This window comes from Polypterus senegalus, chromosome 2 (genome assembly GCF_016835505.1).
Source record: "Polypterus senegalus isolate Bchr_013 chromosome 2, ASM1683550v1, whole genome shotgun sequence".
NCBI classification, from domain to species: Eukaryota; Metazoa; Chordata; class Cladistia; order Polypteriformes; family Polypteridae; genus Polypterus; species Polypterus senegalus.
In genome coordinates this window covers 165,406,690-165,426,965 of record NC_053155.1, presented here as the reverse complement: position 1 = coordinate 165,426,965, position 20,276 = coordinate 165,406,690, and the positions used below count along the sequence as shown (strand labels likewise).

Below are 20,276 nucleotides of genomic sequence, written 5' to 3'. Positions count from 1 at the left end.
TGAAAAGCAAGCAAAATTAGATGCATTACAGAAAGCGGACTTTGTGGCTCTTACTGGGGATCATTGACTTCGTGACGTTAGTAATTCTAATTACATCTAATTAAAAAATGTTCAATGATCACACTGTTTTAGCTTAATGTACAAAATAATTTTGGCTAAGGTCACTGAGTTTAAAGATGAAGCTGCTCAAATTACCTTTTATATTTCTGACTTATTTTTTTAAGAAGAAAAACTGCACTTTATTGGTGCGTTTCTACTGCATAGTACGGCACGACACGGTTCAGTTCAGCTCACTTTTGGGGGGTTTTCCACTGGGAACAGTACCTGGTCCTTTTTTTAGTACCACCTCAGCCGAGGTTCCAAGCGCCGAACCGTTACCAAAACGTGACGCGTAAACTCTGCTGGTCACTGATTGGCCGGAGAAAATCGTCATTACTGCGTCACTGGCTATTCTTTTCTTTAAAGGTACACACATGCGGAAGTTTGTGTCCCGTCTCTCCACCGCTGGAGGCAGTTTGTTGCATAAGTGGATGAATGTTTCTTCAGATATTCGAAAGTTCTCCAGCCACTGAGTGTTTGTAAAACCGGGAACAATCACATCCCACCACTCTGAAGCACAGTTAAATGTCCAAACAGATGGTCTGTTGCGGCGACTTTTTTGCAAAATGTGGAAGATCTGTAATATACAGAATCAGCATTTTAATGTTACACTGGCAGTTAAGTTCATTTAATGCTTTGCAACAGTGATAAAAGTTAGCTGGTGATGTGCTTTTTAGATGCTTACCCTTGCGCTCGTCGAGCTAAAGTGTTGTCGTTGTTCGCGTGTTGTTGTAAAAGTTCCACGGTGTCACGGCAGTAGAGTCTGAGCAAGATATATATATATATATATATATATATATAGAGATATAGATATATATAGATATATATATAGATATATATAGATATATATATAGATATAGATATATATATAGATATATATATAGATATATATATAGATATATATAGATATATATATATATATATATATATATAGATATATATAGATATATATATATAGATATATATATATATATATATATATATAGATATATATATATAGATATATATATATAGATATATAGATATATATATATATATAGATATATATATATATATATATATATATATATATATATATATATATATATAGAGAGAGAGAGAGAGATAACTCTATAAGTTGGTGTGTCAGGCTTGTATGCTTACCTGCCACCCTTATATGTGCAGATCCGTAAGTTGGCAACAAGAGTACTCTCTATGTTCGAAAAGCACTTACCTTTGTGAGAAATTGTTTTTGCTAATGAAAGCTACCAAAACCCCATATTGCTCAAGAATTACTGTCGAGCACCTTTCATCCCTCATAAAAGAAGCAGCTGCACAAGATTTCAAGCCTGATATTGACGAACTGGTTGCCAACAAGAGATGGCAAGTGTCAGGACAAAAGAAATAGATCTGACACTATAAGACTCCTATATAAGCAATGAATATAATAATATAAGAACCTAGCTAAGAGGCTATGACTCTAATTGTACACTGTTGTACGGAGAGTGTATGGAAATAAATTTCTTTTCTTTAAACTAAGTGTTACATTTTTTAAAGTTTTCAGTATTGGAAAGAAAGCTACAGGAACTTTGTATAATAGTATTTGTTACAGTGCAGCCACCTAACGCACTTACGGCAGTCGAAGCGGCCCACTAATGGTAGTGAGTTTGACATGCCTGCTGTAGGGTGAAATCAACCCTAACCCACACCCTTCTGGGTAGGGTGGGGGGTGATCTTGTAAAGGCCGATCCCTTATCCAGACAGGCCACTACACTACCAAAACTTATTCCTTGGATTACCTGAGGTTTCTTGCACTAATAACAAGCTGTGCACCTTACAAATTGTCTTAATTTTCCAGACACGACAAAATAATAAGAAACAGTAAATATATATGTAAAATCAAATGCGAATATATATTGTAACTTGACAAGACAGACAAATATTCAATAATAAATATTTATGTACATGCAAACCACCACTTATACCGAAGATACCAGTGACAAATCACTATATATAAGAAAACTATTTACATTAAACCCTCCCTTGTCCCTAAACAATAAACAAAAGCACACAACACAAATACAAAAATGGACTGGATAAACACAGCAGTTGGAAATGTGGTGAAAAAAGTGTCCCAAAATAAAGTCTGGCAGTAATGAAACTGGATGTAGTGATATTGTGCTTCCTCTCAATAACAAAACAATCTCACTGTAAAAGTCCTGGCAATGGTCAGAACCCCGAGGTTTCTAAATTTTTTTATTTTTAATAAATTTGCACATATCTCAAGTAAACTTTTTTCACGTTGTCATTATGGGGTGTTATGTGTAGAATTCTGAGGAAAAAATTAATGTAATCCATTTTGGAATAAGGCTGTAACATAACAAAATGTGGAAAAAGTGATGCACTGTGAACACTATATATATTGGGAGGCTGCAGGTTTTCATTCTAACCCTTTTTTAGTTAGTTACCTGTTTTTTCCTAATTAACTTCTTTTGAATTAATTTTAACCTTTTTTTTTTTTTTTTTTTTAAAAAGATTTGTTCCCCTGAATTGCTTCATTTCTTTCCTTAAACAGAAATAAAATGTGAAGTGAGTGAGCCAACAGAAGACCAACTAAGTCAGGGCCTCAAACTCCAACCAATTTCATTACAAGCAGTTGCTTAACACTAGAATTACCAGAGCCTATGAACAAACTCGTAGGTCCGTCCCACCTTAAATCGCTTCTTAAAACCGTTCTCACCTCTCCACCAGTGTCTTTTGTTAATCTAAATGTGCTGATAAAAGAAAAGCTACAAGCAGCCGGCTACTCCATCCCCCACCGACTTAGAACGTGCACAAACTTCTCCCAACTCATGCCTTGATTGATTATCTGGGAGTGAAGTGGAGTTTTAGAGTGGAAATAATAGATCATTATTTGAAATGCACGCATTTCACGTGTGTTCCGTTTCTACAGTAATCTGTGTAAACACATTTTTAAAACAGAAACGTTTTTCATATTGTGGTAGTAAATGACAAAATGTAAGCATAAACTATATAATGTATGAAGCCTGAAGTCCAAATATAAAACACTTTCACAAAAGGTACAAATATAACAGAACAAGCATGCTTTTATTCAAAAATATAACTGCAGAAAAAAAGACGCCTTAGCATGCCACATTGACACATACGTACTACAGCTGTCACGGTAGCGTAATGGTATCAGCCGCTGACTAGTATTCAAAAGGTCGTGAGTTTGATCCCACACGATTCAGTTTTGAGAAGTAAACTGCTCTTATTCTTACTATTTTAGAATAAAAACATGCATTTGATTTCAGTGTGTAACAACCAATGTAATTTATGATACTTGTAAAGGTTACGTTTTTTTTTTTATTCACTTTTCATTCTCTCAGTCGTGTTCAGGATCCTTCCCTACCCCACCCATCTGAGAATGCTGTTTTCACATAAAGCATACTTGTGACTGCATTCTCGTACCAATGCTTGCGAACTGAAGTGCTTGCGTGCACTTTTCGTGGCATTACACGCCTATTTTTGAGCATGCCCGTGTCGTCAAAACACAGGAACATATGTTGGTATACAAGTATAACAAAACAAGTGCACTTTTATTCTAGACTATAAGTGAAGAAAAAATAAAGCAAGTTACAGTAGGCGGTTGATACGATAGCTTATGTGGTGCAATGCTAAGAACTGCTGATTTCCGATCCGTGCTATATAAAATCATCACATGCAAATATTAACAATTCCCACACACCCTTCCTACATTCACCACATGTGTACTTGTTGCAGTGTACACATCTCTCTGTGCTATGGTTCCTATTACACTGAATGAGCACCTGACATTGTACTTTCTTCCCTATATAAATAACATTCGAGTATAGCGTGTCTCCAAATAAATCACATTCGAGTATAGCGCGTCTCCAAATAAATCACATTCGAGCTATAGCGCGTCTTTATGTGAAAACAGCATTGTCAGATTGGGGGGATCGTGAACGCGACTGAGAGAATGGAACTGAATTAAAAAAAAAAAAAGCTAACCTTTACAATTATTGTGCATTTACACTGGCTCTTACAGACTGACTGAAATCAAATGTATGTTTTTATTCTAAAATAGTTCAGTACATGCAATATTATTTGAAAACGAACAGAGTCACATCTGAGAATTCCCTGTAATTTGCAGCTCTATTCATTATCTCAAAACACGCACATTCACAGTAATTCCCAGTTATGTCCACCACTCACACCCACGCCCACAACCATACAGAACTGATCCCACATCAGAGAATTTCCACTTCCTGCGTAAATTCACACCCGATCTGACGCTGTTCGTTTTCAAATAATATTGCATTAGTGCGATGATGTTTTTACATATATTGTCTCTTTCTTTCAGGTGTGTAATAGAAACCACAGCATAGAGAGAAGTGTGTACATTGCTTCTTACAGGAAAAGGCAATGGAAAAAGTGCACTTGAATAAAAGTGCACTTTTGTTATACTTTTACACCAACATATGTTCCTGTGTTTGAGCGACACGGGCAGATGGGGAGTGTCTGATGATTGCATATAGTGCCGAAGTCACTGCTCTTTACCATTCTCTCCTCTGCATGTCCTGGAGTACAAAAGAAACAGCATACAGCAACATGTGGGGACTGGCAGGAACATTCAATAAAACTGAATAAAAAGAAAATCAAGTGACAGTGAGATACGAAGAAGGTAGCTTCGCCAGCGTTTGTGTGTCAGAACCCTGGGTGGGGGGCGCGTTAGTATACATCGTGGTACACTGCAGAGCTATAGCGCGTCTTAATGTGAAAACAGCCGTGTCAGATGGGGTTGTATGGATTGATTCTGAACGCGACTGAGAGAATGAAAAATGAATTCTAAAAAAAAACAAACAAAGCTAACCTGTAGCCAAATGTAATGCGCCACGGAGCCGATCGTAATTAGTGGGTGTCAATGACACATGTTAAGGTGGCTTTTTTTTCTGCAGCTATATTTTTATATAAAAGCGCAATTGTTGTCTTATATTTGTACCTTTTGTGAAAATGTTTCTTTGATATTTGGACTTCAGGCTTCATACATTATATAGTTTATGCCTAAATTTTGTCATCTACTACTAGAATATAAAAAACATTTCTGTTTTAACAATGTGTTTACGCAGATTACTGTAGAAACGGAACAGGCATGAAATGTGTGTATTCCAAATAACGATCTATGATTTCCACTCTAATAACTCCCAGATACTCAATCAAGGCATGAGCTGAGAGAAGTTAATGCACGTTCTAAATTGGTGGGGGGATGGAATATCCGGCCAAAGGACACTGGCGGAGAGGTGTGAAGGGATTTAAGAAGCGATTTAAGGTGGGACGGAATTATGAGTTTTTTTGTAGGCTCTGGTAATTCTAGTGTTAAACAGGCATGGTGTCTTGTTAATTAAATGTGTACTTTATTTCCATGGTGTGTTGCTGCTCTCATTGTGCAATAGCACACATTTCCAAAATTTTCTCTCAAAATGTTTTGGAGACCTAAGCAGATCGATTTCTTTCTTTATTCTCAGAATTGCACGATAGACACCATTTGCTGGAAATTTTTTGGCTCATTTTGTATCTCATTATTGTTTGGCTGCTAATTAAGGAAAAAGAGACAAGGGGTCTGAGTCTTCAAGAGCAAATCAAATAAAATTAATTCAAAAGAAGTTAATTAGGAAAAAAACAGGTCACTAATTAAGAAAAGGGTTAGAATGAAAACCTACAGTCACTGGGGCCCTCCAGGACCAGAGTTGGGGCCCCTGCCTTAGTAAAAGGCACATGGCAGCCCGCCTGGAGTTTACCAAAAGGCACCTGAAGGACTCTCAGACCATGAGAAACAAAATTCTCTGGTCTGATGAGACAAAGATTGAACTCTTTGGTGTGAATGCCAGGCGTCACATTTGGAGGAAACCAGGTACCGCTCATCACCAGGCCAATACCATCCCTACAGTGAAGCATGGTGGTGGCAGCATCATGTTGTGGGGATGTTTCTCAGTGGCAGGAACTGGGAGACTAGTCAGGATAAAGGGAAAGATGACTGCAGCAATGTACAGAGACATCCTGGATGAAAACCTGCTACAGATCGCTCTTCACCTCAGACTGGGGTGACGGTTCATCTTTCAGCAGGACAATGACCCTAAGCACACAGCCAAGATATCAAAGGAGTGGCTTCAGGGTGTATTATCGTGGTATTTCCCTCTACTTGCCCTTTACCTGTTTCCTCAAGGGTAAGTGCTCTCGTCAAGTTCGTTATCGGGTTGGTCTACTGTTGCACTTTAAAATGAACACACACATACAGACCCTAACCACAACAGTGCCCTATGAATGACACACACACGCTGATTAACCCTTAGCACATTAAACCACACAAGTGCTATATTAATAACAGCCTGTCATTCAGCACTTCAAGAGACTTACTTATTTTCGGCACGAACAACATACAATGTTTTAGTGATATCTCAGACCTAAATATTACTTTTGGTCTACAAGAATACATTTAAACATACAAAGACTCAGCACTCTTGACTACAGGCCATTTATCAGCCAAGAAAACCTTCTTTATTGTATTTTTCCTTCTATTGAGTATAGCGCTCTCACTCTCAGCCTTATAAACCTCGCAGCACAGAAATAATGGCAAAAATCCGGCTGTCACCAGGTGCTCAAAGAAATCTAACTTATTACTTCAATCACTCTAGACATTAAGACAAAGCATTGAAAGTTAAAAGCAGCATGGTATTTATTACAAGAATAATAATAATACCACAAGAACAAAGAATACTAGAAATAGATACTAATAGGAAAGTCTGAATATATAGTCTTTAGAAAAAGCTTGGGAAAAAGTTACAGATGACAAGGATGAATGTCCCAGGGAGGCGTTTGATTTAGCAATCAATGTTCATGATGCCTATCTGACGACCAGGGCCGTCTTCGTCCGTTCCTCTTCTTCTTCTCCTTCTTCTTTTCTTCTTCTCATTGCTTCTCTCTTCTTCTCCCTTTGCTTCGCTCTACCTTTCTTTTCAAACCAAGGCATATTTATTATGAAATATCAAGCCTTGGTTTCACAACACATGCACCTGATTGGCTGGCTGTCAAAATGATTGATGAATTAATTCACTGTCTGTTTTCCCACACAACAAAACCTTTGATGTACTCCGAGGTATCAGTAGTGCTTCCTGTCCCAGGCTGTAAACCAAATTGTCGTTCCAGATGTCCATCCATAAAGTAATCAATAGCCTGAGGTATCAGCTCAGCATTCTTTCTCTTGCTGTAAACCAAATTAGCATTAAGCTATGAACAAAAAGTATGAGAAAAACTGCTTTAATTTGTCTTAGTTCATCTGTTGTCTTGTCTTGAAGACAATATAATGGAAACCAAAATGTACAGATTTTATACACCATAACACAGGACAACTCTGTGAATGTCCTTAAGTGGCCCAGCCAGAGCCCAGACTTGAATCCGATTGAACATCTCTGGAGAGATCTTAAAATGGCCATGCACCGACGCTTCCCATCCAACCTGATGGAGCTTGAGAGGTGCTGCAAAGAGGAATGGGTGAAACTGGCCAAGGATAGGTGTGCCAAGCTTGTGGCATCATATTCAAAAAGACTTGAGGCTGTAATTGCTGCCAAAGGTGCATCGACAAAGTATTGAGCAAAGGCTGTGAATACTTATGTACATGTGATTTCTCAGTGTATTTATTTGGAATAAATTTGCAAAAACCTCAAGTAAACTTTTTTCACGTTGTCATTATGGGGTGTTGTGTGTAGAGGAAAAAAATTAATTTTATCAATTTTGGAATAAGGCTGTAACATAACAAAATGTGTAAAAAGTGATGCGCTGTGAATACTTTCCGGATGCACTGTGTGTGTGTGTGTGTGTATGTATGTATGTATGTATTTCATCGCTTTGATGCAGCCTTTAAAGGTATGCTGGGGAAAATTGAGGAACACATTCAGGAAAATGCATCCAAACTGAGAGCACTTGTCGATCAGCTGGAAGACGTTAAGCAGACATTCACGGCTCTAACTGAAACAGCTGAACATTTGATATCTACTGCCGATGAAATAGCTACAGCTGCTAATTCCGAATGCAAAAATCTCAAGAGACAGACTTGCAGCTCTGGAAGATGGATGCAGAAGGAATAATATTAGAATCGAAGGTCTACCTGAGAATCATGAAAGTCCAAACCCAGTGAAACTTGTAGCTGAACTATTTTCAAAATAACTGGATTAGACCTTAAATCAGATACAGAGATAGCGGCAACTTATGAAATACATGGATCAAATACCTCTAAACCTAGGTCTTTAATTGTCCATTTCAAAAGATTACAATTTAAGCTTAATGTAATGTCATTTCTCAGACAAAAACAAGAAATTATATTTGAAAATAACCACATTTATATTTTCCCTGATTTCTCACCCTCAACAGCTGCTAAACGTGCCTCTCTTTACAACATTAAACAGCGGTGACGGAAAGCCGATATCAGATACAGCCTCTTATATCCTGCCAAACTGGATAGTGAGAAAGTGGATATTCAAGACAAATATTACATCTTCTCCACCATGGAAGACGCAGAAAAGGAATTAAGAAAGCTGATCCCGACACTTTTTTGAAATGCAATAGTGAGTCGCATCATGTCATGGCATGGCACGGCAAGTAGATATTACCTGCTGTCTGATCTGCTTGCAACGATACGGGTAACATAATTATACATCCTTTTTTCATCTCGGCCACTTTCTTTTTATGTTTTAATTACAATTATACGCGTATGTGTGGAACAAACTAAAGTAGGTTTTTTTTCTGTCTTTTTACTATTCTAAAGGAGACTGTTAAACATCATACCCTTGGTTTATTGTTATTATTATTGCATTAGGGTTTACTATGCTTATCCAGGGCCACTTTTTAACACCATTCCTTCAGTTTACTATCTTAATATTTCAAGACTATTGAAGAGTGTATTTTGTGCATATAGTATTTAGACTTTATAGGCAATAGATATCTCTACTTTTTAATCCCCAAATGCCGCTGCTGAGGGACTTGTTTTGTTTTGGATGTGCTCTGTCTCTAGGTATGTCAGAGGACTGGGACTGTGTGAAGTGGGGTTCAGCCTCACGTGGGGAAGCAAAATGGGGGGGAGTGGAAGGATGTGGGGAGAAAGAGAGCAAGCTATATCTAATCTATCCTTTTAATCCTTATAATTACAAATGTAAGAAGAAGCTGCATGGCAGCTGGGAAAATTGGAAATTAAGGTTAAAGCTGTCTCACTTTCAGTTAAGACTACAAAATGACATCACAAATTCAGAATCAATGTTTCCATTCTGGGACAGTTAACTTTGTGAGCTGGAATGTTAAAGGCCTGAATCATGAATTAAAGAGAAAGAAAGTATTCTCTCACCCAACAGGTCTAAATACTAAAATAGTATTTTTACAGGAGACTTTCCGGCTGCAAAAAGACTGACCTGGCCAAATGTTCCACTCCAGCTTTACAAAGAAGATTAGAGGTGTGGGAATTCTCATACATAGAACAGTTTCATTTGTAGCATCAGATGTAGCATCTGACCCTGAAGAATCTTAACTCTCCTCTTTTAAGTCAGTGGGTAACTGATGTTTTATATTATTTGAAATTGGAAAAAATCAAATTCTCACTTAGAGGATCTGTGCAGAACTTTTTCAAAACCTGGCAATATCTAATCAATAATATTTTACAATAAGCTCTCAAAGCACTGAGGAAGCAGATTCTCTTCACATTTCTTTTTCTTTTCCATTTATCTTTATCCACCTATTAAACTCAATTTATTTATTTTTACTAGCTTTAAGTTTTACTCTGTTCGCCATGCTCTCTTTCTAAGGGTTGGGGTTGATTTGTTTTCAATCCTATTTTTTGTAAAAGTGTATCTATTTGTAAGGAATGATTACAATAAAATTTAAATAAATAAATAAAAATAAAGAGAAAGAAAATATTCTCTCACCAGATCCAAACGCTAATATAAAATTGTTACAGGAGACCCACTTATTAAGCAAGGATCAGTTTCGGCTACACAGAGACTGAACTGGCCAAATATTCAAGCTTTACAAAGAAAAACTAGAGATGTGGAAATTTTTATACATAGAACAATCTAATTTGTAGTATCAGATATAGTGTCTGATCCTGCAAGTAGATATGCGATTGTCATGGGTAATTTATGTAACTATCAAGTGATTCTGATAAATATCTGTGCACCCAAAGTAGAAACCAAGAAGGTATTAGAGCTAATCAGTGAAATTACCAGAACAGATCAAGAACATGCCAAGTGTCCAAATGAGGCACTTCATAGGAAAAGACAGGCTCTGCATTCAGACCTCAACCTCTTGACAACTAAAGAAATAGAAAAATTCAATTTTAATTCAAGACATCATTACTATGACACGGAGAGAAAGCCAGTAAGATCTTAGCTCAACAAATCTACAAGCAGTAAGTTTGCAATGCAATCCCAGCAATTACAACAAAGATGGAGACAAAAATCATTGACCATAAAAATATAATGCACACATTTAATGACTACTACAAGTCCTTATATTCTACTCAATTTAGGTTGAGTGTTGTCGTCTATAATGTGTTTTGGATGCATTACAGATACAACAACTAGATACTCTCAGTGCAGAGAAACAGCATATACTGCTGGTACTATCAGAATTACTGGAGGCTATAAATTCACTTCAAAAGAAGAAAGCAGCAGCCCCTGATGGCTACCCTGCGGAATTTTATAAAAAAATTCTCAATTAAGTTAGCTCCCCTTTTATTAGCATTATTTACAGAAGCTAGACACAATAAAATTCTACCTCAAACTTTTCGCCAAGCATTAATTACAGTCTTTCCTAAGCAAAATAAGGACTTATCACAATGTGCATCATACAGACCAATCTCACTTCTGAATAATGATGTTAAGATACTCTCCAAAGTCCTAGGTAGAAGGATTAAGAAAGTGCTTCCTTTGATAATATCACAAGACCAAACTGTATTTATTAAAGGAAGACACTTAGCTTCCAATCTTCGACACCTGTTTAATGTAATATATTCATCCACAAAGTCTAACACCCCAGGGATAGTATTGTTGGATGCAGAAAAACCATTTGATATGGCTGAAAGGAACTATCTTTTCACCTCATTGGGGAAATTTGGGTTTGCCCCGAACATTTGTGCATGGATCAAACTACTGTATACCAGTCCAGTCCAGAATGTACAGTTTGTATTAACAAAATTATTTCATACTACAGCACTTCAAACTAGAACATGGTAGTAGACAAGGATGCCCCTTGTCACCACTTCTTTTTGATATCTCCATTGAGCCACTGACAGTTCACTGTCAAAATGCTTATGGGATAAAGTGGATTATCAGAGAAGGACTTGAACAGAAAATTTCTCTATATGCAGACGATATGATACTGCATATATCAGATCCACAAAATACTGTGCCTGCAGTCCTAACAGCACTAGCAAAATTTAAAAAGATATCTGGTCTCAGAATTAATTTGAATAAAAGGCTGCTCTTTCCAGTGAACTCCCAAGCACAAAATATTAGATTGGACACCTTCCCTTTAATCTTTGCACATCAGTTTAAATACCTAGTAGTAAACATCACAAGTAAACACAGTGCTCTTTATCAACAACATTTTGCTGCCATGGCTCTACCTATCTTTCAATTTTATTACTGGGCGGCAAATATATAAACTTTAAAAACCTACACATTGACACAAATAACAGGCTTTGTCCGCAACAGAAATACAATCCTGCAGAACTTCTTTCTGTTCCTTGCTTTGTACCCCAATAAGTACAAGCTATTACCAATATACTAAAAACTAACTTGTGCTTCATTCACATAGAATATAGAACCTTGTAGTTAGTATTTTAAGATAGAGAAGTTTTTATCTGTGGCACCTCTGCATGAGAACCAACATTTTCCACCCCCTCAAACGTACGTAGTTTTAAATGTTTGGAAAACATTTGGGATTAAATCACTTAGAGATCTGTACACAGAGAGAATGTCTTCACATCCTATGAAAAATTACACTCCAAATTTAACTTACCGACAACACATTTCTTTCACTACCTCCAAATCAGAAACTTTGTTAAACAAAACTTGCCCAATGTTCCTTACCTCCCACCAACCTATATTCCAGAAAAATACTGATGAGTCTAGAGGACTCAGGTAGCATTTCTATAACATATAAAAACTTTTAAAGTCCCTTCCTTTCAAAGATCCCAGAGTACAGTGGGAAAAGGATCTCTTGCTCAACATTTAAGAAAAGGAGTGAAAGGCAGCCATGCACAGAATTCACTCTAGCTCCATATGTGCATACAATTATTCAACCTAAAATTATATATCGAGCGCATCTGTCTTGTTTAAAATTGTCCAAAATGTTTCCAGGGCTAGAACCAACTTGTGAATGTTGCAGTCATGTTTCAGCCTCACTGGGCCATATTTTTTGGGTGTGCACCAAATTAACATCATTTTGGACCAAAATCTTTAAATGCCTTTCAGACAGCCTTGGAGTCACAATCCCTCCTAATCCACTAACAGCTGGATTTGGTGTACTTCCAGATGGGCTTAAAGTGGAGAAGGACAAACAAACTTCAATTGCCTTTAATTCACTATTGGCATATAGACTTATTTTTCTCAACTGGAAGAATCCTAACTCACCTCTTTAAGTTAGTGGGTAACTGCTATTAAATATCTGAAATTGAAAAAAAAAAAAAAAATTCTCACTTAGAAGATCTGTATAAAACTTTCTCAAAACCTGGCAGGATCTAATCAATAACATTTTAGAATAAGCATTCAAATTGAGGAAGTGGATACTCTTCCCTTTTTTTTTGACTCTATTTATTTATTTTATTTATCCTACTATTAAAGTTTTACTCTGTTTGGCCTAGCTCTCTTTCTAATGGGTGGGGGTTGATTTCTTTCAAACCTAGTTTGTAAAACTTGACTTGCTTGTATGGAATGTTATTTGATTTTAATAAATTCTATAAAAAGTTTAAAAAAAAGAGAACATTTGCATTAAATTTTAAAATACACTCACCTAAAGGATTATTAGGAACACCTGTTCAATTTCTCATTAATGCAATTAACTAATCAACCAATCACATGGCAGTTGCTTCAATGCATTTGGGGGTGTGGTCCTGGTCAAGACAATCTCCTGAACTCCAAACTGAATGTCAGAATGGAAAAGAAAGGTGATTTAAGCAATTTTGAGTGTGGCATAGTTGTTGGTGCCAGACGGGCCGGTCTGAGTATTTCACAATCTGCTCAGTTACTGGGATTTTCACGCACAACCATTTCTAGGGTTTACAAAGAATGGTGTGAAAAGGGAAAAACATCCAGTATGCGGCAGTCATGTGGGTGAAAATGTCTTGTTGATGCTAGAGGTCAGAGGAGAATGGGCTGACTGATTCAAGCTGATAGAAGAGCAACTTTGACTGAAATAACCACTCGTTACAACAGAGGTATGCAGCAAAGCATTTGTGAAGCCACAACACACACAACCTTGAGGCGGATGGGCTACAACAGCAGAAGACCCCACCGGGTACCACTCATCTCCACTATAAATAGGAAAAAGAGGCTACAATTTGCACGAGCTCACCAAAATTGGACATTGAAGACTGGAAAAATGTTGCCTGGTCTGATGAGTCTCGATTTCTGTTGAGACATTCAAATGGTAGAGTCAGAATTTGGCGTAAACAGAATGAGAACATGGATCCATCATGCCTTGTTACCACTGTGCAGGCTGGTGGTGGTAGTGTAATGGATGTTTTCTTGGCACACTTTAGGCCCCTTAGTGCCAATTGGGCATCGTTTAAATGCCACGGGCTACCTGAGCATTGTTTCTGACCATGTCCATCCCTTCATGACCACCATGTACCCATCCTCTGATGGCTGCTTCCAGCAGGATAATGCACCATGTCACAAAGCTCGAATCATTTCAAATTGGTTTCTTGAACATGACAATGAGCTCACTGTACTAAAATGGCCCCCACAGTCACCAGATCTCAACCCAATAGAGCATCTTTGGGATGTGGTGGAACGGAGCCGTGCCCTGGATGTGCATCCCACAAATCTCCATCAACTGCAAGATGCTATCCTATCAATATGGGCCAACATTTCTAAAGAATGCTTTCAGCACCTTGTTGAATCAATGCCACGTAGAATTAAGGCAGTTCTGAAGGCGAAAGGGGGTCAAACACCGTATTAGTATGGCGTTCCTAATAATCCTTTAGGTGAGTGTGCATGATATGAGGTTTGAAAATTGCAAGTACAACTTGGAATTTTTGCTACTACTTACTTCAAGACATTGTACAGAAGCCATTAAGAAAGTTAAAAGTATATTAGGGTAAATTTTACTTTGCTTGTGCTTATTTATGTATTTATGCAACTCAAACTCAGAGTGCTCTGTGATTGAAGGATATTGAGGTACACTGGAACAAAACAAAAACAGACCTCAACAGCATACACCTGACAGATTTTCTTTGTCACAAGAAACTACATATTTTAATTAGGGTGTCACTGTATTTCCACTTCGCTTTTAATCTCAGAATGACCATAATACTGTAATTTAAAATTGAAAAGCATAAATTATAGAAAAAAATACAATCTTACTGCCTATTCCAAATAACGTTTAGCATTTTTTTTACTTTACTAGTTTTCTTACACAGTACAAGATCTTTTGGACTTTAATTTTATTAAAACCATCACATGGAAAAGAATACAGACCACAGAAGCAAAAAACCTCTTGAAGGTTCCTGTCAAAAAAACATTTCTAAATAAAATAACTAGAAGTACTGATTAATGACTGTTAATGAATGCGAATAACAAAATTTTAAAAAATCTTTATTTATTGTTTTATTTATTATAATTTATTTTTCTTTTTTTAATGCAACCCCTAAATGTGTTCATTTAATCCACTTAATTTGACTACACAACACATGTTGTTAAAGAAGCAGCAGCAAATGAATCAAAGTCTATTAATAGTAGTAACAAGTCACTGGCGCTTCATTGTTTCTCGTTAATTTTCAACCTCACCTAGCCACTCATCCCTTTATAATACAGAATTATCGTCGTATTGGAACATAAAAAACTATGCACCATTGTAACACATTGAGGGATGTGATTCATTATGTACATTTATACACATCATTTCATATATACAGTTAGGTCCATAAATATTTAGACACAGACAACTTTTTTCTAATTTTGGTTCTGTACATTACCACAATGAATTTTAAATGAAACAACTCAGATGCAGTTGAAGTGCAGACTTTCAGCTTTAATTCAGTGGGTTGAACAAAAACATTGCATAAAAATGTGAGGCAACTAAAGCATTTTTTTAACACAATTCCTTTATTTCAGTTGCTCAAAAGTAATTGGACAAATTAAATAACCTGAAATAAAATGCTCATTTCTAATAGTTGGTTGAAAACCCTTCGCTGACAATGACAGCCTGAAGTCTTGAACTCATGGACATCACCAGATGCGGAGTTTCCTCCTTTTTAATGTTCTGCCAAGCCTTTACTGCAGCGGCTTTTAGTTCCCGTTTGTTTGTACGCCTTTCTGTCTGAAGCTTAGTCTTCAACAAGTGAAATGCATGCTCAATTGGGTTACGATTAGGTGGCTGACTTGGCCATTGAAGAATTTTCCACTTCTTTGCTTTAATAAACTCCTGGGTTGCTTTGGCTGTATGTTTTGGATCATTGTCCATCTGTATCATGAAACACCGCCCAATTAATTTGACTGCATTTAGCTGGATTTGAGCAGACAGTATGTCTCTGAACACCTCAGAATTCATTTGGCTGCTTCTGTCCTGTGTCACATCATCAATAAACACTAGTGTCCCAGTGACACTGGAAGCCATGCACGCCCAAGCCATCACACTGCCTCCACTGTGTTTTACAGATGATGTGGTAGGCTTTGGATAATCCGCTGTTCCACGCCTTCTCCATACTTTTTTCTTGCCATCATTCTGGTAGAGGTTGATCTTGGTTTCATCTGTCCAAAGAATGTTTTTCCAGAACTGTGCTGGCTTTTTTAGATGTTCTTTAGCAAAGTCCAATCTAGCCTTTCTATTCTTGAGGCTTATGAGTGGCTTGCACCTTGCAGTGCACCCTCTGTATTTACTTTCATGCAGTCTTCTCTTTATGGTAGACTTGGATATCGATACGCCTACTTCCTGGAGAGTGTCGTTCACTTGGTTGGCTGTTGTGAAGGGGTTTCTCTTCACCATGGAAACGATTCTGCGATCATCCACCACTGTTGTCTTCCATGGACGTCCAGGTCTTTTTGCGTTGCTTCACCAGTGTTTGTTTTCTTTCTCAGGATGTACCAAACTGTAGATTTTGCCATTCGTTATATTGTAGCAATTTCTCGGATGGGTTTCTTCTGTTTTCGCAGCTTAAGGACGGCTTCTTTCACCTGCATGGAGCAAAATCTTCCACATGCAAACACCACACCTCAAATCAACTCCAGGCCTTTTATCTGCTTAACTGATAATGACATAACAACGGACTTGTCCACACCTGCCCATGAAATAGCCTTTGAGTCAATTGTCCAATTACTTTTGAGTCCCTGAAATGAAGGAATTGTGTTAAAAAAATGCTTTAGTTGCCTCACATTTTTATGCAATCTTTTTGTTCACCCCACCGAATAAAAGCTGAAATTCTGCATTTCAACTGCATCTGAGTTATTTCATTTAAAATTCATTGTGGTAATGTACAGAACCAAAATTAGAAAAAAGTTGTCTCTGTCCAAATATTTTTGGACCTAACTGTAAATTAAATAAGGTGGTCATGGAAAAAGTCAATTTCCTCTCAGGGATGAACAAAGTATATAAAAATTAAAAAAAGGGTAGAGGGTAGAGATCAAGCAACAAAGCTGCAGGTCTTCCAAACTACATGGACAAAGAGTGATAAAAAGGAAAAAAAAGCTCTCTTTAAAGACTGCTCTGACTACTATTCTAAAATAATAGATAACAGTAATAATCCCCATGTATCTTTTGAACAGTGACTAATCTAATAAATAGGAATTCAGAACTATGGTGCAAAATACAGATAGACACTAGCAGTACAGACTTAAGGACTTGTTTAAATAAGAAAATCAAAAATAAAAGATCCCAGATTTCAGCTCCACATTGCACACCTAATACAAGCTTGGAAAACCCTGTCTCACCTTGCATACTTTAGAAATTTTAATCTTATAACAGAACAGGAAGTCTTAACTTTAATTTATAATTCTAAACTACAATGCAAAATACCTCCAGATATTAGCTGTGCAGACTTTACAATCTTGTTCAATTTCTTCAATGAGAAAACTGACAATGTAAAATTTCAGGGTCACCTTGTTCTTAATGCTAGATAAGCAATTCCTATTTCATGTTGCAAGCACCAATTCAGTAAATTTGATTTAGTAACAGAACAGGAAGTCATAATTTTAATATTTAAAATAAAAACATATTGTTCCCTACTACCAACTTAACTAGTAAAATGCTCAACATATTTTTTGGCAGCACACATTCTTAACATTACCAATAATTCATTAGTCAATGGTGCAGTTCCTGATGAACTAAAAGTGTCAGTTAACAGACCATTACTTAAAAAGCCAGGGCTGGAACCACATATGCTTAATAATTATAGAATCATTTCAATTTTACCCTTTCTCACTGAAATAAATACTTGAAAAAGTAGTTGTTGCACAGCTTTAGTCTCACCTTACACATCACAATTTACTTGAGAAATTCCAGTTTCTCTTCCGCACTGGACATAGTAAGGAAACAACACTAAACCATGTTGTAAATGATATTTTCCTCTGATGAATAAAATTCCACAGCAACTATTTTGTAAAATTTAAGTGCAGCATTTGGTACCATTGAGCATTCTACCTTATTAAAGAGGCTAGAAAATGACATTGGGCTCGTAGGCACTGTGCTTGCTTGGTTTAGTTCTCATCAATCATATCATTACCAGTATGTACAGAAATGTCTCTATCATTATTCACAGAAGTTAAATATGGTGTTCTACAGGGCTCAAGTTCTATGAGCTTTACTATTTTCACTTTACATGCTTTCATTGGGAACTGCATGCTGTGTAAGCTGCAACCTTTTTACAGAAGCTCCATATTTCTCACTGGTTTTGTTTTTTTCTGTATTTATTTATTTCAAGACCTTCTGTAAAAAGCCAAATTTGCCCCTGGGGACAAATAAATTTTGTTCATTTATTTATTCGTTCTATCTATCCATCATTAAAAAACATTAGTTTTCACTCATATGCAGATGACCAAATGATTTCTGCATCTTCAATGCTGTCCTTAATTATGTCAGTGAGTTAAAGGGATGGATAGAAGAGAACTACTTGTCTCTGAATACGGAAAAAACAGAAATGTTATTGGACGGAATGATGCTGACCGCAGCAACATTCTGCCACTCTCAGTTGGCATTATGATTCATTTTAATGAATCAGTATGTAACTTTGGTGTTATCTTTGACACTAACATGTTATTTAAAACACATACCACAAAACTATTCAAAACATGTTTTTCATATTCAAAATATTATAAGATTAAGATGCTTAATATGCATGATACTGACAAATGAATTTATGCATTTATTTCTAGTGCAATGCAATTTACTGGCTGTTCAAAATGTTGTGTATGCAGCTTAACTTAATTCATAATGCTGCTACAAGAATTATTATATGAACCATTAAGTACATTAAGTCTTTACACTGGCTCCCAGTTAAGCTTGGGGCCAATTTCAAAATACTCATTTTAACATATAAAGCCTTAAATGACCAATGCCCTGCTCACTTATTTGAACGTATTATTACTTAAAACAACAGTGGGAGGTTGAGTTTTTAGTTATAGAGCCCTGAAGATATGGAATGATCTGCCTGCTAATATAAGAGATGCCCTTTCAATCTCAGGCTAAAGTCACACCACTTTAGCATAAGATCTATTTTTACATTTTGTTTTGCTTTGACAATTTAGTTCACCTGAATTTCCAATTTTCATTTGCTACATTTTAAAAGGACCCATTACATTTTTCAATTACTTACTCTCTTGATGATAAAAAAAAATTAATTATCAGATCCAGGTTAAAGTATTTTCAAACTATCCTAATATTACAAAGAAGGTTTATAATGCAACAGAAATCCACTCACCACAAAAGCTTTACTCAGCATATGTTCACCTTCCTTAACTCCCAGGAGATTTATTACAAATTGTTTGCCATATAATCTTCTTAAAGTGCTGAAATGCCTATAAAAAAAAAAAAAAAAGTAAACTTTTCACACGATCATTTTATTATGCTTTAAAAAATTCATTTCCTCAAGCAATCAACACATTTAATACGATATTTCAAATGTATATAAAACCATTTGGCAAAAGGTTCCAGAATATTACAGTGAACATGACATTACATTTATGTACATTAATACCCACTACACTGCCACTGCCTATTTTCATAAAGCCAACAAACAAAACAGTGCATGCTCTTACACAACAAAAGACATAATGTAACAATATACAAAAGGTGTTTATTTCAACAATATATAAAAGTAGAACAGCAGTACCGTAGATCCCGGAATACAGGCCGACCCGGTATATTAGCCGAACACCTTCTCTACCTACTAAATTACATGTATTTGCCGATGACCGGTATTTAAGCCGACCACCTTCTCCAAGCAAAATTTTCTAAATTTCCTTAAAAGTGTCCCTTCGGGTATATTTATAATGTTTATCGGCGAGAATTTGAGACTGCCGGCATTTTTGATATATAATATAATGTGCATAATTTACCAAAACACCAATAATTTTTCTAATGTACTAACTAAAAAGTTATAAATAGTGCCTAGCCTACTTCGATTAAGCTAGGAGCATGGCGGCACGCATGGTCGCAGCAGCTCAGGGCTCTCCTTTTCAGTGCACTTTTTTTGTTGTTTTTGTACTTTTTTTTGTCCTTGTTTGTGCACGATCGGTTCGGCAAACATCCGCTACACCATTCAGAACCTTTTAGACATCGGTATCCAGAGCCAGACATCTGTTTTGAGTGTTTTTCATCACACGCACAACATCCCAGGCAACATAGCGAGACCAACGGGCTCTCCGTGGATTGTTGTCGGGTCTAGGAGACGACACAGACGGAGGAGGGAAAGAAAGCAGAAG

The 20,276-nt window shown here is 36.6% G+C and overlaps 1 protein-coding gene across 1 annotated transcript in view; it reads right to left on the bottom strand.

The window, feature by feature from the left end:
• synj1 (synaptojanin 1) overlaps positions 1-20,276 on the bottom strand; it is a 488,307-nt gene that overhangs the window by 384,807 nt on the left and 83,224 nt on the right. The window contains exon 7 of the mRNA XM_039746285.1: positions 19,274-19,370. Within this exon, the coding sequence (XP_039602219.1) occupies positions 19,274-19,370 (97 nt within the window). The remainder of the gene's footprint in view (positions 1-19,273; positions 19,371-20,276) is intronic.